A 20,470-nucleotide genomic window follows, 5' to 3' on the forward strand; every position below is an offset into this window, starting at 1 on the left:
CTGCAGGCCATCACAGACAGAATTTACCTTACACAGACAGCCTCATACAGACAGTACATGCACGAATATAAACACATGAATACAACACATGTGTGTGCTCGCATTTTAAATATAGACACATGTAGTATTTATACACAGTGTGTGTGTGTGTCAAAACCTTTGCTGCTCTGCAAGACGACCTATCAAAGAGAAGCTTCCTGGATCATTTTTGACCCGACAGGTTGTGTATTCATTTTTCATACTAGTGGAAAATGTCGCGTTTTATGTGCACGGTTCTGGGGCTCATCCATCATACACTTTCACACACAGCACAGTCTCTGTAAGCAGAGCCAAATCTGTGATTTATAATCATTATTATGACGCCAATATTTCTGTGATTTAAGCCGATTTTCTACCATAAATCAAAGCGGTGGAATAAACAAAGTTACTTTGTTTTCCTTTGAATGATGGAATCTGAGATTAGGGTAGAATGTTTAATAATCCAAGTGTCGGAATGCCAAATGATAACATACCTCCACACAAGAGCGCAGGAACAGTCACACACAGATCTAATGAACACGCACCTTTCACCTTACGGTTCTTGAGGTGATGTGTGTTTCCAGACCGGTGAGATGAGAGCCCTTTGGGCGTGACAGGAAATCCCTGTGCGCTGCTTGCGCGCTGATATCATTGTTCCCTCTGGAAACTCCTGGACAAATAAGCATTTGTTCCTCGTGAAGTCAGCGGAAGCGCTCCACGGCGAGGATCTCCAGGGAAATGCTGGATTGGACGTCCTGTGGCTGTTTCCAATGCATTAGCGTAGATTTTAACCTGCAGGATAGAGAGTATGGCGGGTCAGACGGAGGTCACCTGAAGCCAAACACCTGCAGGTGTATATTTTACTGTCAACAAATCAAGCAATGAGGGAGAAAAGCCCAAAAAATGACACATTTAGTCACACCACATACATGCACATGTGTTTCGACTGATTGCCTGACCTGTAGTTTTTATTGCCAAGCCATGAGTGAAAGTGAAACTTAAGTAGAAGTGAAATACACAAGCTGGCTGTCAGTCAGGCAGCATGAACCCTGGAGTCCTGAAAATTCGCTCCACCTTGGGTTCCACCTCTTCTCTGCTCATATTGGGAGTTCAGATAGACTGTGACACTGCCAACATGCTTCATACAGAGACTCCCTGTTAGGTGATGATCCAGGTGCATTTGATCAATAGTTAAGCATAAAGGCATATGGTCAGGTTTTTAAATGATGGTTTGGGTTTTGGTTACCATGGCAACGATTCCTGCTCGTCTGTCGCTGTCTCTTGATGCCTATTCCTAAAGTCATTGAAGTCAACCCGCATCCACACTCACATACTCTCATGTCATCACTGTCCTGCCTCCACCCTGCCGCCACCCCCCCCCCCCTCTCGCAGAGTGCTTGTTTGTCAGAATCGCCCCTGTGTGAGTGTTAATCCAGCAGGATTGTGGTGTTGTATTGTTGCCGTGCTCAGGGACAGGGATCACTCTGATTGCTCTGAATGCTGAACGGTGTTCTGCTTTGCTGTCCTGGCCTACTTTTTTTGTCTCTCTGTGTCATTTCCAGGCCTCTCTGTCTAAACAAAAAGTGGGTGTTGTTTACAGGTCGCCCAACCACAGGCGGGCAGGGTGCTGGCCTGGCCGCACAGACAAATGAGATGCAAAGTGCAGGTGGCAGGTTGGCCTTTCAGCGCAGACAAAAGGGAAGCAAATCCAAAGATGTTCTGATGTTTATTTGAGGGAACATCAGTCACCTCGTGTATTTTATATGTTTGCTTTTATCAGTGGTTTTCTGAGCTGAACAGGTGACTGTGGCAGAAAAGCCTCTGACTGGCAGTGATCCTTGTCTGAGGTTTGTGCTCACTCTCATGCTGCAGCTCCACCAAGATGCAAACCAGAATGGGTGTAGCATGTCTCTGAAGGATGGTTCAGGTCTTCAATCATCAGATACCCTCAGTCAGGGTAACCCAGTGAGGGTGTTTAACTCTTTAACAGCCAAGTTTAATACAGGCCGTCTGGACTTGTTTAAACACCCAGTGACCCTGGGTTAATCACTGAAGACCTGACCAAGAAGCACAGTCAGGTTTATTTCAGATCTTTCCAGTTCCAGGCATGCAGAATGACACTGCTCACCCCAAGAGTCAGTCCTCGTTTTCCCTTCTGAGAGATGGCTCTGTGTCTCTGTGACCAAAAACCTGTTGTATTGATGTTCTGATGATGCTTTGTACTTTAGAAACATCCAGTGTTTGCCTTCTTAATAAAACCTGACTGTACTAAAGCCACAATATTACAGTCCTGGGCACAGGGTGGCTGCAGGTTGGTTTGAACAAACCAGACGAGACACCTTAGGGTCATCTGAGCTGCACCATTTTCCTTGAATTTGACTGATGACCCTAAACTAAATGCAGAAATCTGAATATTTCTAAAGCTTTCAACAGGTTTAAAGTGGCCAGTTGTGCTGCCAACTCAATCAAATATGCAGCGCTTTCCAGGAGATCCTAGAAATGTTACTGGACTCTCTTGGGCCCTGTCCCTGCACTGAGTGGACAACGAGTAAAGGATGTCACACAAACATTTCTGCTGATGCTTGTGGTCATAATTTGCATGTGTGTCTCCCTAAATGCACCTTTTAAGCAATCTAGACCCCAATATCAGCTGTTTTCTAAGAGAATCACCATCAGGTGGCCTCTACGTGCTGCCTGAGGAGAATGTTATCCTGTTGTGGTAAGACATCTGAAGACCTGCAGTTATTCTAACAATGTTGGCAGGTTGGTGAGTTCAGAGCATGAAACAGTCAGAGAGCAATAAATCCAGGCAGCCCAATAACCCAAACAAACAAAAGCTGAGGTAAATCAGCTCAACAGGTGGGGCAGCAACAATCATCAAGTGTTAAAAAAATAACAAACAGGAGGCTGCTTCTTTCCAAAAACACTGAGCCTGGGGGAATTCTTCACCATAATTAAAATGAACAGGTGGTTACAGTTTCCAAAACATTTCTGTAAAAAGTGAAAATAAATCAGAAGCATCACATGTCTGTCATTAAACCCAGAGGGCTAATAGGTGTCCGGAGGCCAGCAGCACTCTGCACAGCAGCGGCTCTCATCAGTGTGCTGTTGACATGGTTCTGCGGCTGTGACTCTGAGCTTGTTGTGTCTCCACGGCCCCCACGCTGCGCCGCTTTCCGCACGGGGCGGGGTGGCGCTCAGTCCGGCGCACAGCGCAGAGCGCACCGTCTCCGGCTGCTCTCCCTGCTTCGTCTGACAAAGAAAACATGGGTCTGGAGAATGAGAAATCCGACACAAGTATAATCATGGATGAAGATGAGTTCAACAGATCGATTGAGCCAATTCTGTCGAAGAAGGGGAGGGTGTACACGGCGGAGCTGGACCGGGATCCAAACGACATCAACGCGCATCTGAAGGTAGAGTGCGCGCCGTGTGATTGTGTGTGGTGATTCTTTGAAGCTGTACAAAGTATCCACTTGAGTTATCGCTTACATTACAGCCTGACTGTGACCTTTTGTCAAATAACGAGATTAATAATCTGCAGCATGAATACCTGGAAGTGGCTGCCTGCGCGTTAATCCAGCAGCGCCTTCCTGTCACTGCCTGCTGTAGTTTATCGGAGCTGACCGGTCTGTGTGTGCATATGTGTGTGTGTGTGTGTGACAGGTGGGTTTTGAAGATGTCATCGCGGAGCCCTTGTCCACGCACAGCTTTGACAGAGTGTGGATAGGAAGCCACGCCGCCTTCGAGCTGGTCAAATACATCTTCTACCGCCTGCTGAGCACGCTGCTGGCCGTGCCCATGGCGTTCATCCTCGGACTGCTGTTCGGGGTCCTCAGCTGCATTCACATCTGGTAAGTTGTCACATACAATGTGAATTATAATGTTTCATACAAACACTTCAAGGCTGCAACAGTGATACAAACAGAAGGAAAAAACCCTGGTCACATGGGTGTAAAGGCCAAAAACAACATGATGTGACTCTCCCTCCAAGCCCACTGCACAAACACTGAAGTTATTCTTGAAACATGTCGTCATTGTGTTGTTTTTATACCTTTTATTTGTATAATTATGTCATGCTTATGCCAGGCCCGCACAACGGAGCAGAACCAGGTGCAGAAACCCTGCACATATAGCCTATACATCCCCAACCACAGCCCCAAAGAGCCCATTTATCAACACTTGATGAAACAACATTTTATGCCCAGAAGAAGTGAAGCGGTCCATGGAAAGTTGGAAGGAATGTTGAGTTCCACTGGTAGCAGAGGAAAGGTGGGGGAAAAAAAATGCCCCGTAGTACCCTTTGCCAGATAGACGGCATTTCTAGCAGCCATTGCAGCTTCTTTTCAGAGCAGTGGGACATTCTTCACTAACTTTTGTGTGACCTTTCACCCCGCTGAGGTCAGGAGGAAAGTCACAGGTATTCATGCGGAGCTGTGACACAGAGCCCGTCGATACATGTGGAATGTGAAGAAGGGAGATTGTGTCAGAGAGGTGGTGGTGAGGGGAAGGAGGGGGGACTGCTGCTTCAAAGAGACAACACAGCGTTCACATGTAATACAAACAGAAAATAGGTGTGTTTCAACTCCAGGAACTACCCGGCCTGAACTTCCCCTGCAGAAGACGCTGGTGTGATGAGATCATCCTATTCAGCATTTGTGTTTCCATGGTAGTGCAGCATACCCCCAAGTACACAAGAAATCTCCATGAGGACACCAGAGACCTCCAGGACTTATTGGAGAGGTTCACAGCCAAGTGTGAAGCAGCGGAGATGAGAGTCAGAGGCCAGAAAAAAAGGGGCAACGACCTCTCAAAGTTAGAGATGTGTTAATGACTCAAGCAGGGACTTGAAGTGTCCTGGGGACCAGGTGCAGATCAGGGAAGCATGTGGAGTAATGCAGGCTGGCTTCTGATCTGCTGTGGTGAAGAGAAAGCTGAATCAAAAAACAAGGACATATCAGTCCTGTAAACAATGGCATCACTTAGAAACATTAAAATTAACTCTTTCATCTCCTCCTTCCAGGCTGGTGATGCCCGTCATCCACAGCTGCATGATGCTCCTACCGTCGGTGCAGGTGGTGTGGAGGAGTCTGACGGACATGTTCGTAACGCCGCTCTTCCGCAGCATGGGAAAAAGTCTGTCCTCCATTCAAGTGAAGACTACAGAAAACTGAGCTGAACGGTGCCGGTGGAGCACATGAGCTCTGTGAACAGACGCTAAATCTCAATTCTGATCAGGTTGAAAATTGATTTTGTAACTATGCTGTCAATATCATTTCATGGACTTTACTTCAGTGTGCGTGCACGTCAACATATCCTGAAACCCTCGCAGTGTGCAGAGCTCATGTGCACCACCCAGAATGTTTTTCTGATTGTGACCAAAACAAAAAAAATTCTTGTCATTCCTTTACTTCGAGGCTGAGAGAGATATGGAATCAGCCGCTCTGCTGATTTGCTGAGAGATGTAATATTTCTGCTTTTATATATATATTGTATATATTGCCAGGCATTCAGCTAGATGTTGAGTGTGATGAACTGACAGTCTGCTTGAGATTTAATATTGAATAGCTTGATGCACATTTGCAGGCTTGTTTGGCTGAATCTGCTGTGTTGACCTCACAGTGCATTCAGCCTTAACGTTGACAAAGGAAGCAGCACCATGTGTGAGCTGAGCTGGTTTCTGACTTATTTATGCATTCTCAATTGGCAAAGAAACACTTGAGGACTTCAATTCAGTGCAATGAAGACTTCACCTTTAAGTACTGTGTTTGATTCTGGTACATAAATATGCAGCGTGAAGCTGCTTTGTTGTTATTGCTCTGTAGAAGGGGCCCACCTGTAGTCTGTATTTGTTGCTCAAGGTGGGATAAAAACTGAGAGAAATTCGACAATTTAGCCTCCTGAAATGGGTTTTTTGCTTCTTTTAAACCAAAACCAAGCATATTTTAATGACTCAAGCGAAGTCATAGCTGCCATCCATTCCTCCACCTTCTTCTGTTGAATAGTGGAGTTCAGTCCTTATGTGGAACTATTTAGCTGTAGGTAATATATGACTACAGAGTATCCATGACGTCACCCATAGATTCCTGAAGCGCTGTTTTGAGTCTCTGTTCCGGCTGAAGCAGGAAACTTGCCCTCTGAGTTGGCACTCAATGCGGTCTCACCCATATAATCAGTAAATGGGGATCAAATTGCTTTGGGAGCCTGCCTCTAGAGGCCACATGGTGATCTGCAGTTTGTGAAAAACACAGTCTGTGTTTTGTGACATCACGAATAGGTTTCCAAAAAGCTCTTCTGGCGGCACCTTAGTCCAAGTTACAGCTGATAAATTCACATATGTGCAAAGCTGTAGACTGCTACTGTTAACATGGATGTCTTTGTGGGTAAGAGCCTCCAGTGGCCACTTGGGGAACTGCACTTCCATCCTCTCTCAGCCCTTAACGTTGCAGCAATAACTGCTTGGTTAGGTTTAAAACAAACAAAAAGAGAAGCTGAAAAATGAGTGTGATGAGCTGAGAGTGGCACCACCACAAACAACCGCCACATCCAGCTGATACTGAGTAACCGGAGTGTTTTCGCCTGTGCGGGTTCTTCTCTGCAGCTCTGAGAGGGCATTCATGTTAGGATTGTGCAATAGTGGAGGACAGGTGTGTGGTTAAAACCTTTTCTCTCCTCAGCAATGCACAGGACGCTTTAAATGCTTTAGGGTCTAAGAGATCCTGATATGGCCCCCGACAGTTAGTGAAACAATACTTCTTTCATTAGTTTGGATTTTATGGATCAAACATAACTGTGGATATTCTCCAAATGTCTCCAATGTGTTTTTCATCAGCAAAATAAAGACACATTTTTGTCCTCCAGGTAATTCTTCTGTGTGTGGCTTCTTCTCTGTGTCACCAGGAGATGAGTGTGGTCGGGATATTCAGCCGAGTGCCAGAAATGTCTCGTAAATCACTGTGCTCTGATTGCATAAGACACTTTCCTATACACAGATGAGCTGTGGGTCGATGGAACATGACCGGAGGCTTCGCTGTCAGACCTGCAGGCCCGCACAGAATATCTCTCTGTACATCTGCATGTGTGGATCATACAGTGAGAGATGTTTTTATACATGAGCAGATCCAACTTGAGTTCTCATACTTAGTGTCTACAGCCATTTTTAAGGTGCAGCACAGCCTCATGAAGATCATTTATATTGATTTATGGTGTTGTACAAACAGAAATGTCTTCAAGGGGACAAAACAACAACAAATATCACGATCATCATCCAATGCATGCTGCTACTAACGCGTTCTTTATGCAATCATATTGCTTTACTGTCACAATCTTCACATTTACTGACTCAAAGGGTGATTAAACGTTAAAGTGTTGAAGCAAAGTCATGTATAAAACTAGAAACTTTATATCATATGAAGCAAAAACATGACCAGAGGAGTCGATCTATTTACCTACCAGAGAGGAAAAGTAACCATGGAGCGAGCAGAGAGAACTCTCTTAATAAAAACAAAGACACATCGTCCTGGTTCAAGGTGTAAGTGGGGGTGTGAAGGGTTGTTTGTCCCCCTATGTTGGCCTTGTGATAGGCCAGGTGACCTGTCCACAGGGTGTACCCCACTTCTCGCCCATTGACAGCTGGGATAGACTCCAGGCCCCGATGTAGTACAAGACAAAGCAGGTTCAGAAAAATCGATGGATAGAACTCAGGAAGCAATAGTCCCAGAAGTACTTAACAGGTGACCCTGACCTTTGATGGCCGGTCTTCCTCAAGGCCTCAAGTAATAAAGTGAAGCCAGAGATCACTGCTGCCACAGCCACCCTCTCTACTTGTTGCTCCTCTTGTACATATAAAACCCTGTAACACACCTGATTTGTCATGCTGTGCATTGGCAAAGTAGCTCCTAACACTAATTTACATGTGGAAATCAGCTCCCTGTGATTTATTTCCAGACCTGCATGGATTCCTAATAGTGAAGGTCAATAGAGACTCTCTGTTCTTACTGATCTGAGCTGTTGTTGCTCTGGCACTCCATCAGCTGTTTCATAACTTGTTCAGTCAGTTTTCTGACTGACTTTTATGTCTTATCATCAGCTTAAACTGCATCAGCTGAAGGTTCCCACACATCCTGTTCTGTCATCAAACCGTAATTTACCCTCAATGTTGTTGACTTGAAGATGTTTTATGTCATTTACCTCAACACTTGTCAATGTTTTGTTAACCACCCGGTGCAACAATGGTCTCATGCTGTGGAAATGTTTACAGTTAGCAGGTAATATACTCACCCAGGTTAGAGACTGTTTATGTAGCTGCCTCTGGGCTGCAGCAAGATAACATCTTTATGTGAAACAGGTGTTCATTGGGTTATTTTGATCTGGCTTCACTGCCACACCCAAAAAAGTAAAGAAGGGCAAGTAGGCAGGTTTATTTATATAGCAGCTTCCAGTGTAGACACTGGGACGTAGTGCACAATAAAAGACAGTCAAGGCAAAAGTCAACAGTTTAACTCCTGTATCCTTTATTATTAAACCTACAGAGTATAAGAAACAACTTGGGATTTTCAGATTTTAATGTTTGGAATGGGTTTTGTACCATAATATGTCAAATTTAGGAACCAGCTGTAAACACCTGCTTCTAATCTGAGCTCTCCATCTTGGTCACAGCACGATGATGTAATTCATAATAAAGATTTTGAGTCATTTTTATTTGTTTTCAAACTGACATCAGTATTATTAAGTGCAAACCTCTGCGGGGAACTGGATTTTTTTTTTTAAAGCGGAACTAATGTTCGTGTTTCCCTGTGGGAGGTCGGGACATTTTTACCTGCGCTCCAAACATTAATATGAAACTTTTGGCGGTGTGTGTGAAAAACAATGCTGCTCTTTGATTAATAACTATTAATTAATTAATAAATCCATTTCAACTTCTCTTCAGTTAATGCAGACGATAAGATATGCGAATGATCTGTTTGTTTACGTTATGCTTGCGACGGAAGTGTAAGCTAATATGCTAGCTAACTTTGCATGTTAGTGAGGTGACAGTCTGTTGAGGCTGATTTGCTTGTACAGTGACTGACTCTGTGTGAAAATGGATTATACTGAGCTGGAAGAAGCTACAAAACAACAAGAAAACATCCAGAAACAAAAGAAACATCCATAGTAAGTGATTAAACAATATCATGATGTAACATGTTGAATGTACAGGTGCCAGCGCCTTGTCACGTTGTCTGAGACACTGATAAGATTTTTTATAAAGTAACCATCCACTCTCCAAACTGTTTAGTCCAGCAGGGTGATGGAGAGCTGAGACGTCCAGATGTCCTTAGCATCGTCCACCTGCTCCTTCTGGGGGATCCTCAGCAGCTCCAAGGCCAGGTGGGAGATGGAAACCCTCTGCCGTGTCCTGGGATGTCCTCAGTGACAGGTAAACCTCTAAAAAGGGAGACAGCTTCACCCAGCAGTGAACAACCTCAGCTGGCCTCTCTCAGGAGCTGATGCCTCTGTGCACTCTTGAGCTCTTGAAGACATGATTGCACTGACACACCCATCTGACACTTCCAGCAGTGTCTTCTTTCACATGTTTTGTGCGAGTGTGCCAGCTCCAAGGTGAGCAGAAGAATGCAAACAGACCAGAGTGGCCAGCATGCCTTCATAACCTTTAAAACCTGACAGCAGGAGAGTGCATTCAGAGAAGTTAGGTTCACCAAAGCTTTAAAATATATCAGTAAACGTGTTTTTATGATGTCTGACAGGATTGTGTGTTTGCTTAAGTCCTGTTTACCTCTGAAAAACGCCCTTAATTCTATTTATTTATTCATTCTGGCTGTTTTTATTCCCTGTGTGTTTTCTCGCCCCCCTCTATCCTTTTGAATCGGTCTCCCTTAGGCTAAGGTATGGCAAGTATCCACACCTTGCCATTCCCAATTAACGCCCACGTCTCCTTGCACAAAAAGCTTATTATACTCTGCCGTGATCCCCAAATAAAGTAATTCCATTCCAGCTACAACACCCCTTGAGTCTCAGATCACTGCAGCCTCTCCTGCAGCCGGCCGGGTTTCACGGTGGCTGTCCCGTCTCAGCTCACAGGTGGCTCCCGGGACGCGCTCTGCTGCATGAACACCAGAGGTTCCCCCGTCTGAGCTGCAGGCATTACATTTTAGTCACGTTCAGCAAAAAAAGGGCAGGAATTAACCGAGTATAGAGGTCCCCGCGAGGAGCCCCGGTCCTCTCACTTTGCGTCCACGCCTCCCACTCAGCTTCCGATATTGTCTTCTTGTCTGTTTCAACGCGCTGATCTCTTCAAACCTGAGGACAGCATGACAGGAGGACTGAAGGACGGCGACACAGAAGAGGTACAGTGAGACTCTCTCTCTCTCTCTCACACACACACACACACACACACGGCGCTTTTTGTGATACTGGACTTTCTTCATCCAGGGATAGATCGCTCCAAAAAATTAGCGTCCACAAGAGAATTCTTATCTTTTATTTTTTCTTGCACTTAGTTATGAACGCGTCTCCCACACACGCTGAGGGAATGTGAAGATCCATTGAGTACACATTAGCAGCCGGGTGTAAAAAATGAACTGTGGCCGTTTTACGCATCGATCCTGAGCGTTTATTTTCGTGCGTAAAAGTCGGATAACAAACTCACAAAGCTGGTTTAGCTAGAGATTACAGTTCTAAACCATAAACCATACACCATTTTATTAACTTAAACAAAAGCAACATCACAAATATACCTGAAGACCATTTTGTTTAAAACACGTCAACGTATATTTTCGCAAAATAAGTTGATAAGATCAGTGTTTAATGTTTGGAATATGCGCTTTTACGCACTCTGCCATGCTCACAGGTACATGTTGGAACTCACTGCATGTCATGTCAGGGTGTTGGATTTCTGTCTGTGTGGTGAGGACCCCTTGCGGCTGGATAGAGGGGTGTGGTGCTTCACTTTCTATTCATTTAAAGCCATCCCTGTTTGTTGGGCAGGCTGGGAACTTGCAGCTCCAGTCTCTCTTCCGCTGCAGCGCGCTGCACACGATTCCACCTCCTCCTCCTCTTTACGCTGCTCTTTTTTTCCTGATAGGAGTTTCTGCATTCACCGTTCATCCGAAAACAGGGGAACATTTACAAACCCAACAACAAAGACATGGACAACGACAGTCTGAACGAGAAGACGATGGAGGATGTCCACACGAAAGAGATCGACCTGGTTAACCGGGATCCCAAGCACATAAACGACGATGTTGTCAAGGTGAGTCAAACCTTGGAGGGCTGCTGAGCTTTCTTTCTACGCTTGTGTCAACTGAAACCAGCTTGAGTAGAATACCTGTTGCAGAGTTTACACAATCAGTGTTAAAAGAAATAACCTCTAGAAAACTCTGCTGGAGTCTGCGAGCTGTCAGACTGGTGTTTTGTGCGGCTTTGGCGCACACAGAGCTTTTGCGCACCGTTGCGCGCTGCTCTTCCAGCGGAGTTATCCCTCAGTGACTTTCCCCTATTTGGAAGAGCAGCATTACTAAAACTGGCTGAGAGGATCCAAGCAGCACGCAGCCCTCAGAGCGCGTCTGTCTGAGCAGTGTAACATCCCGACAGAGGAAACATTACGAATTTCCTGTTGTTGGAACGCACATTTCCCACACTGCTCGCTGCACACGCCTTGCTGCTGGGACATTCTTTCCATCAGACAGCAGCCTGGGCATAAACATAAACGTTTATTTAGTTCAAGAAGGAGAGTGTGTTGGAGCAGAGTGGTGCGCTGGAAGCCACCTGACGCGTCTGTGCGGTAGAGGGGCGCAGCAGCTGCGGCCGCCCCCCTCTCTCCAGCTGCGGCAGGTTTTTACATCAGAGTGGGGTCAACAGCTCTCTGCGTGAGTCAGGAGCGCCCAGGTCTTTGAAAATGCCTGAACTCTGCCTTGTTAAAACATGGGAAACACCCAGGTAGCTGGTTAATCTGAGAGGGGATCCCTCGCCACTCCCCATCCTCCCTCCTTTCCTGCCATTCTACTCCCTCCCTCCCTCTCTTTCCTCCATGTAGTTACGTCAGAAAAAGCAAATATCCATTTGTTTCTTTTTATTGGCTGCTGTCAGCTGTTTCATTGTAAAACATTATCTGATTTGGATTTTGTTGATTGGAATATAAGGAGTCAGCGCATGACCTCTCACTGCAGGAAGATTAAAGTGTTCCTCCTCTGTCAGTTTGCTCCTGGGGACACATGGACAGGACGTTCAGATAATGAAGATTGTCTCTTAAATATATGGAATCTGTTAAATCTGTTGAAACTGAATGTGAGAAAACACGCAATTGTTCAAAACTATTGCTTCTTTATGTATGAAAATGACTTCTAAATTCTTATAAATGCTCACTGTCACAGTGCTTCACACATACACTGTACTTTTTGTGAGGAAGAGGGGAAAAAGCGTCTTTTTTATGACCATCAGGCACTTTTCCTGCTCTGTGTCTTTCTCCTTATGACAGTGAGTCAGACTCTCCCTCCAGTCTCAGAATAGAATGCAGCTTTATGATTGTCCCGCCCCTCTCTAATCAAGTCAACAGACCACTGGAGAAATGATCTGGCGTCACATGTGCACACACTGTGAAAGAACAAGCCCGAAACCTTCAACTAGAAAGAACATTTGAAAACTCTTATTTTGCCACTTTGACCACTCTGTTCACCAAAGAATCACTTTCTTTCTGATGACACTTGTAATGAGGTTGTTTTATGTTGTGTAACTGGCCAGTAGCATCTGTTCATATCACAGGTCAGACTGTAATTTAAAAGCTCCTTTTACACTGGCTTAAAGGAGCAATTTGTAGTTGAGCTGTAGGATCATTTGTAAAAGGAGGAAGCTTTTGTTTCTGTTTATACTTCCTAGATACAGAGTCAGGATGTGAATAGAGAGGAAACATGTGTAAAACGTGAAGTTTTATTTTCTTATTTAGAGCCCAAGTTGATGTAAACATAGAGGTTTTTCACCACGAAGAGCCAGTTTAACTGAAGGATAGCATCCGAAACTCTTGTCTCCAAAATCACAGAGTAGTTCAGATAGTTGTATTTATTCAGAGAGCTAGCTGGGATGTAGCTTATCCAGCAGGTCATTATGTTGTTGGATGATTTCTATACTAGAAACAATGAAAACTGATACTGCCTCGCCCTCTCTCATTCGACTGAAGGATGCTACACTGCCTCGCTAGCCCATCTAGTGGCTCAAAGCAGTGTAGTGTAGCTGGTTAGCATGCTAACTTCTACGGGCATGTCTGAGGCAGAACTTTGTGGTAACTTTATGTCATACGTTTTTACTTGCTCCTCTGATGAATGCCAGCTGAATCCCGAGGAGTCTCCGGACTCCTTTTGGGCCTGAGAATCACAAAGGCGCTTCCTCCTCCTCTTCCTCCTCCTGCAAATCAGAATGAACTCTTGAGTTTTTACAGTGCGCTGTATACAGCAGCTCTGAGGTGGCTTGAGGTCAGTGAATCATCTTTGCCAAGAGGAAGTGTGTGTTCGGTGTGCCCCGATGAAAAGCACAAGCAGGGAATCTCTCCCAGCAACATTCATCCTGTGACCACACACACGCACACACACACTGTCAGCACTGACACATACTGTAAATGTGACACACACACACACACACACACACACACTGCCTTTTTTTTACAATCAAAGAAATAAGGGCTGTTTTCCTGTAGCTGCTGCAGCTGGCTTCAATCACCTGGCCCACATCAAACAACTTCCAAGCATGTGGAGTTTGCCCTGTTAGGAGAGTTTTTTTTCCCTCTGCTGAGGTTGTGGGTCTTTATTTAGCAGAGAGGAGGGGTTTGAGTCCAGCTGCGAGTGGAGCGACTGTGCCCCCACTGGAGAACATTTTTGAGAGGGAGTTGTGAGAAGTTTAAACTCCGGCAGCCGAACCAAAGTCCTTAAGGTCAAACCGAAAGGAATGGAACACTCCCTCTGGAACTACAAAGTCTTTCATTGGTCAAATCTTGGTTGTGTGTTTTTGACCACCACCATCTGGGATTTTACGCTGATGATAGATTTATTGACATCACTGTGTGAAACGCTCCGATGGCTTCTTCTGTAGGCTGAGACTGGTTGTCAAACTGGGATTTGTTTCTACCCAAATATCATGCAAATGCAACAAAGACTGGAGAAACATCATTGTATGCAAAAAGATTATCTTATCACACAAAGATAATCAGATGGACTCAGATGAAGCAGTTTAGTTCTGATGTATAAGAACAGGTCACATACAGTACTGTATGGCTCTCCTGCCACTCATCCTAATCTCCTCTCCTCAACCAAACCAAACATTTTCCCCCCTGACGACTAAAGCCCTCAGACTGACAAAGGAGTCCATTAATGCGCCACACTCTGACCTTCTCCTCCGGGGTTCCACGGTATCTAGTCAAGCCTGAAGATAGAGCTCTGGAAATAGCACAAGCCTTTATTTACTCCATAATACGGTTGCCTTGCCAACGGGTCACATGCCCACCCCAAGACTCCATTGTTTCATCTGAAACTACATAGGGTGTCCAGCTAAGAAATTTACCTAAAGATGTATAAATAAGGTTAAATCCTGTAGAATAAGATGATGAAGGAAAAACAAGCCTCTGTGCCACCCTGCTGTGGTCGTGTTTGTGCCTCCGTGCAGAAGGCTCTCATTTAGTCTCAATCAAAGTTCTGGAAACTGGCTCAGAGAGGGTCCACTTTAAAATTTGTAGCTGTGGAAAAATTAAATGGACGCCGCGCTGGTTTTGTGGCTGCAGTCAGATTTATATTATAAGGCTGTGAGAGAGGCTTTATGCTGAAGAGCTCTGGTCCAAAATATGTTGTTTAGAGATGGAAAAAAAACCCATGACATTCACTCTTACATAATGAAAAGCAGCACGAAAACACATCCAGAGATGTGCTCTACAGTCTGCACTCACCGGATTTCAGACGCGGTGAATCAAAGCTGTCACTCTGACGTCTTTCATCCAACTTTTCTTGACATTAGTAAACAAAATGGCAATAAAAGCAGCAACTGTTTTTACCCTGGAGGTCCCCCAAATGGTTGTTATTCAGTTATTTTGTAGTATTTAATTTGATATAATTCACTGGCCGACTCTTTGCACCTTCTTTCCAAGCTAGCTACTGTGCTAACAGGCCGTACTGCAGTCAGCTGGTCACCAGCAGTTTTGCAAAATAACCCCCACAGCTAAACACAGATTATTTAGATTGCTAAATACAGTAACCCTCTTAGGCTACTTTGTAACACCACATATTCATAGCATCTCATTTTTCATTCTTATATTAAAGGTAGGGTAGGAGATTTTATTCTGATGCACTTTTTGTTAAATTAGTATAACTTCTCTTTACAATCCGATAGCAACCAATTAGTTCGTCAGTTTCACATTAAAACGAAGAATATGAATCATCTGTGGAAGCTATAAAACGCTAAAAACCAATCCTCCAAGCTAATCCTCCGGGTGGACCCTGCACGGAGTATTGGCTGGTTGTCACTCTCTTCCTGCTCTGCACGCACCAGAGAGGTACGTGCATGATGGCCGAAGTCACAGACCGCAGCTCGTCTTCAGGTGATGCGCGTCCATCTGATTAGGAGGCGTGGCTTCAGGGTGAGCTCCGAGAGAAAGGGGCGTGTGTTTACTTATCTGGCTGACTCCCTGAGTTTTCAAAATCTCCTACCCTACCCTTTAAAGCCGCCTCTCTGTTTGTTAAATATGATTCAAAAAAGATATTCATATTCATATATAATATTCATCAGAAATGCGTTGTAATAATTCTCCTGTAGTTGAACAACAGCTAATCCAGTCTCCACAATCTATCATGCAAGTTAGTAGAAGTAGCAAAAATAACAACATTCTAGGGAAATATGCTTATTTAGAGTGAGATTGGTGCTAATAAATAAGAAGTAGATTTATAGATGGAGCCATCCAGTCGCCCCCTGCACAGCAGGCTTCATCTTAAACATACAAAATAGTTCTTTAGTTCTTTTTTCACTGACCCAACAACAGTTAAAGTAAACGGTGATGTGCTGTTGATCGCTCAGGAATGAAGCACTTCACTTTTCCATTTCACTGTCGCCGTGATGCTGGATATTATCTGCCTGACTTATTGATATTGCAGCCATTAGCACTCAGTAGCCAACTGCCCTGCTAGACGAGACGCAGTCCCAAGTGACTGTTAAACAAATATTGACACTGCGCTCAGAAGCATGGTGGGAGGATGAGAGGGAGAGAGAGGGACAGAGAGAGCAGCACTGGGCTGCCACTTTTCCTTTCCACTCGCATGAAGAAGAAGGAGCGTGATGTTCTGCAGCTCACCTGCAGCTCAGACTCAACTGGAACATCTAACTCCAGTTCAGAAGTAAAAAAAAAAAGTGTGTGTGTAGACATCAGTATTTTGGGTGGGGCAGATGTTAAAGTGTGTACCAGTCACTGCAAGGAGAGGGATGTAAATCTTGTCAAAATCCCACCCTGACATGTTAACAGGGAGTGAAGCAGCTGATTTATGTGGAAATAATGAGTTCAGATTGGAACACCATAAAGTGCGTGTGAGTGTGGGAGGGGGGGGGTGGTTTTATTTGCATCATATCATATCAGGCTTCTTGTGAAACACTATTGGCAGCGAAGGAAGACATTTGACGAGTCTGAATAATGATTCTGTGCTTTTAAAGGAGCAGTTCACCCAAATATATTCAGGAATGAATATACAGTTTCATTTATTTACTTGCTCTATGATGGACTGGCGACCTGTCCAGGGTGTGTCCCGCCTCTCAGCCGTGGATAGCTGGGATAGGCTCCAGCCTAGGAAGAAGTAGATGTTGGTCAATTTAATGATAATCAGCAGGTTTACGACTCTTACTAGTCACCATCAACTAGTGTTTATATATATTCAACTCCCTCTTGTGGGCAGTTGAATATAGTGCCAAATGTGTTGTTAAGGGGGAAACCAATCAACATGGTAGCCAAAAAAAAAATGGCAGAGAAGCTTTTGCAGAAGATGACTGTTTACTTGGTCCTTGTGACACCCTTCTGGTTAGCTGTTGTGACAGATGGGTTCATTTTAACCCAAAGTCTGGTCTTTTCCAAACCTTACCGCAGAGTTTTTGTTCTTAAACTTTACTGTGATTGAAAATAGAAGTGAAGTTTGTGACAGGTCATGAGGTGATCCTGCAGGAGCTGGATTTTACTGTCCGCCTCCCCGGACAGTAAAAAAATTATTTATTAATCAGCCAACACTTTCTCACTTTCCCTCTTTTCGTCCTCCTCAGGTGGACTTTGAGGATGTGATCGCAGAGCCTGCAGGGACCTACAGCTTCGATGGCGTGTGGAAAGCCAGCTTCACCACCTTCACTGTCACCAAGTACTGGTGCTACCGGCTGCTGACAGCGCTGGTCGGCATCCCCTTGGCACTGATCTGGGGAATCTTCTTCGCCATCCTCTCCTTCCTGCACATCTGGGCCGTGGTGCCGTGCGTCAAGAGCTACCTGATCGAGATCCACTGCGTCAGTCGCGTCTACTCCATCTGTGTGCACACCTTCTGCGACCCGCTCTTCGAGGCCATGGGCAAGTGCCTCAGCAGCATCCGAATCCGCACGACAAAGGAGGTGTAGCATCCAGAAGGAGGAAGAGGAGGAGGATTATTGGAAAGAGGGGTGGGAGGATGGGAGGGATGGAGCATCGCAGATGGAGGGAAAAGTCAGAAGAAGAGACTTTTCCACCTGATCCCGTCTTTTTCCACCAGCTGTTTTTTCCTCTCCACTGTTAACCAAACGGGTGGGCACAGGGAAACAAATAGGGTCATTTTTTTTTGTTTTGTTTGTGTTCTCTAGTTGTTTTGTTCCTCACTGTTAACTTCATCACAAGCAGGCAGCCGAGCTCTGTATCTTATCTTTACTTTTGCCACAAATTCCTTCCATTCTTTGTGTTTCTGTGCGTGAGGAGGGGACGTCAGGATGCACCGCCGTCATCCCCACGCTTGTTTGTGTTTTGAAGCTGTAGGCCAGGGTAGCAGTAGTGTGATGATGGGTGCTGGGGGGAGTGGGGTAAGGGGGGTTGGGTGGAGGGGAGGTGGGGGTCGTGACGGTCAGAACAGAAAGAAAGAGTGAGCACTGCCAAATTCTGTCTGACTCATCAAAAATCACACAGCCTCAGCAACGCCCCCACATGACCCACCGAGAGCCACCTCCCTGCCCAGCTCCACCCCGCTTCCCTGCAGTCTGACACACTGACCTGCCCTCGTTCCTGCATGTCGCCTCACCGTCCGCCACCAAAAAAACCCATCTCCGCTCACTCGCTCTCTGCGCCGCCTTCTCGCCTCACTGCAGGTTTTCTCACCGTCACCATCCCATGACTGAGAACGTTTAAATTTCACCAGCTGTTCGGTGTTTTCCTGTTCTGGAGACCTTCGATTTGTCCCTGAAGCTCGATGCTTTTGTATGCACATCATCATAGGTTTTTTTGTTCTCTACACTATGAATATGAAGAACTGAGGGGCTGATTTCCATTGTTTGATGTCCTACATGTACTGTATGGATGTGTATGCAGACCCTAAAAGCTTTGGCCTCATTCCAGTGCACTAATCTTTGGGAAAGTATTGTTAGTGAAAGCACTAATGAAAATCTCTTTTGCACCGTGCTTGTGTGGAGGTTTTGTTTTACACACTGTGGTACTTGCACAGGTTAATGCGTTGGAATCGAAAAACAATGTGAGGTGGAATGTGTGATTATTTCTTACATGGACATGATTTTTGCATCCTGCCTCCCTCCCCCTCCCTCTCCACTTTTGTCTTTTTTTTTTGTTCGGCTTCTCGACTGTGGACATGATGCAGAAAAGCATCGAACGGACACCTCCTGGGTCGGGGGTGGGGTTGGGGTGGGGTTAAGGTGGGTGGGGCTGGGGTGTGGCTCACGTTTTCAGCTCGCTTTGACTCCTCGTCGCCTTCAGTCTACCAGCGATGGTAAAATCACAGCACCTGATTCTTGAAATTAGTTTTTTAAGTTCTGAAGGTGACATTTTTTTATAATTAATGATTTTTTTCTTTCTTTGCTTTTACTGTACAATATCACGCCGTGCACATTAAAATTTAATATAATCTGGTGTCATTTTTGTTGTTTTGTTATCTATCACTCGAACTTTATTTAAACAGCACTTTACATGCAAGTAAGTGCAGTCAGTGTTGTACTGATGGTGACAGATGATTGACAGGTTATGACTATATATAAATTTAAACCAACAACAATAAAAAATAAGATTTAACATATGCATAAATATAGAACTTCAATCAAAAGAGTATTTTATGAGTGTATCAAGAAACCTGGTTCCCAACCTGGGGTCTTAGACCCTGTAGTGGCTCCGACGTGTCCAAATTTAAAATTGATAGGATCTTTCTTCTTTATACATAAATATAACTACAAGTAGGGACCATAAGTGAGACAATACATAGTTATTTTTGGAAATAAAAATCAATCAAATGTGGAATTTGGTGTATTTGTGCGTGCCGAGGGGGTCTCAGAACCTTCTTAGGTTCAGATTGGAGAGGCTCCAGAGGAAACAGGTCAGGATCTACTGTTTCAGAGAACAATAATAAAATAACAAAGTCAGCAGAGGCTCTTGTCTTGCATTTTGATAGCCCTCAGGGTGCAGAGTGCATCAGATGCAGCTGATTTGCTGCTCTTCAGTGATGTCAGTGATCAGTGGTCAGATCTAGAAACAACCCTCACATAGTGCTGGGTGTCTGGATGTGATTTGAGGATCACACAGAGCTTTTCTTGCTTGTCAGTTCTGGTCTAGTTCAAAGGATTTAAACCAGTTTGTCTGAACCTTAGAGCCATGTGATGTTCAGGCAGTAATGTTTGAAATATGTTTTCATTAACAGGATGGATCATGCTCCTTGTTGCACCATAGTCAAAATGTAACAGCAGCTGTTTTGTCCTTTCCTTTTCTGATGTGTGACGTTGAGCCGTAGCAAATCTAATTCTGTGAACCGTTCACAGTAGATCCTTGGTGAATGCTTCCATTGGTGTGCCGTGCAGGAAAAAATACATTAGAATGAAATCATTTCCAGCAGCGCTGCCCTCCACAGCCTCTGTCGTATCTGTGTCAGTGCGAGGCCTTAATGCCTGCAGTGTTGCTCACTGGCTCACTTTTTTCCCTCCCTCCCGAGCCTGGCACAACATTTCCATGGTTACTGGAGAAACAAATACAAGTGTTGAGCAATGCTCATGAGACTGTGGAGTCCAGTGTCTCAACTGTACTCAAGTTCATTTGCACCAAACAGCAGACGTGTAATCATAACTTCCAGAAGCAAACCTGGGTCGGCGCTGTAAACTGTACTGTCCAGCGGGAACGGGCTGTGGACATGTTGACCCAACAATGGTTCATTGTTTCAGTCATTCGGGGTTACTGTCAAGGACACGAGGAACAAAACAGAGAGAGTTGTTACTGTCTCAGTTT

At 44.9% G+C, this 20,470-nt stretch overlaps 2 protein-coding genes across 2 annotated transcripts; both read left to right on the forward strand.

Annotated features, from left to right (window-relative positions):
* Positions 1-3,140: 3,140 nt before the first annotated feature.
* cav2 (caveolin 2) lies at positions 3,141-6,878 on the forward strand. Its single transcript, XM_028431011.1, has 3 exons — positions 3,141-3,434; positions 3,685-3,872; positions 5,042-6,878. Exons 1-3 carry the CDS (start codon positions 3,285-3,287, stop codon positions 5,190-5,192), a joined length of 489 nt encoding a protein of 162 aa, XP_028286812.1. The 5' UTR covers positions 3,141-3,284; the 3' UTR covers positions 5,193-6,878.
* Positions 6,879-10,014: 3,136 nt separating this feature from the next.
* cav1 (caveolin 1) lies at positions 10,015-19,119 on the forward strand. The gene is made up of 3 exons (XM_028431805.1): positions 10,015-10,364; positions 11,102-11,269; positions 17,287-19,119. Exons 1-3 carry the CDS (start codon positions 10,329-10,331, stop codon positions 17,626-17,628), a joined length of 546 nt encoding a protein of 181 aa, XP_028287606.1. The 5' UTR covers positions 10,015-10,328; the 3' UTR covers positions 17,629-19,119.
* Positions 19,120-20,470: the final 1,351 nt, after the last annotated feature.

The sequence above is a fragment of the Parambassis ranga genome, chromosome 19 (assembly GCF_900634625.1).
Source record: "Parambassis ranga chromosome 19, fParRan2.1, whole genome shotgun sequence".
Taxonomy (NCBI): Eukaryota; Metazoa; Chordata; class Actinopteri; family Ambassidae; genus Parambassis; species Parambassis ranga.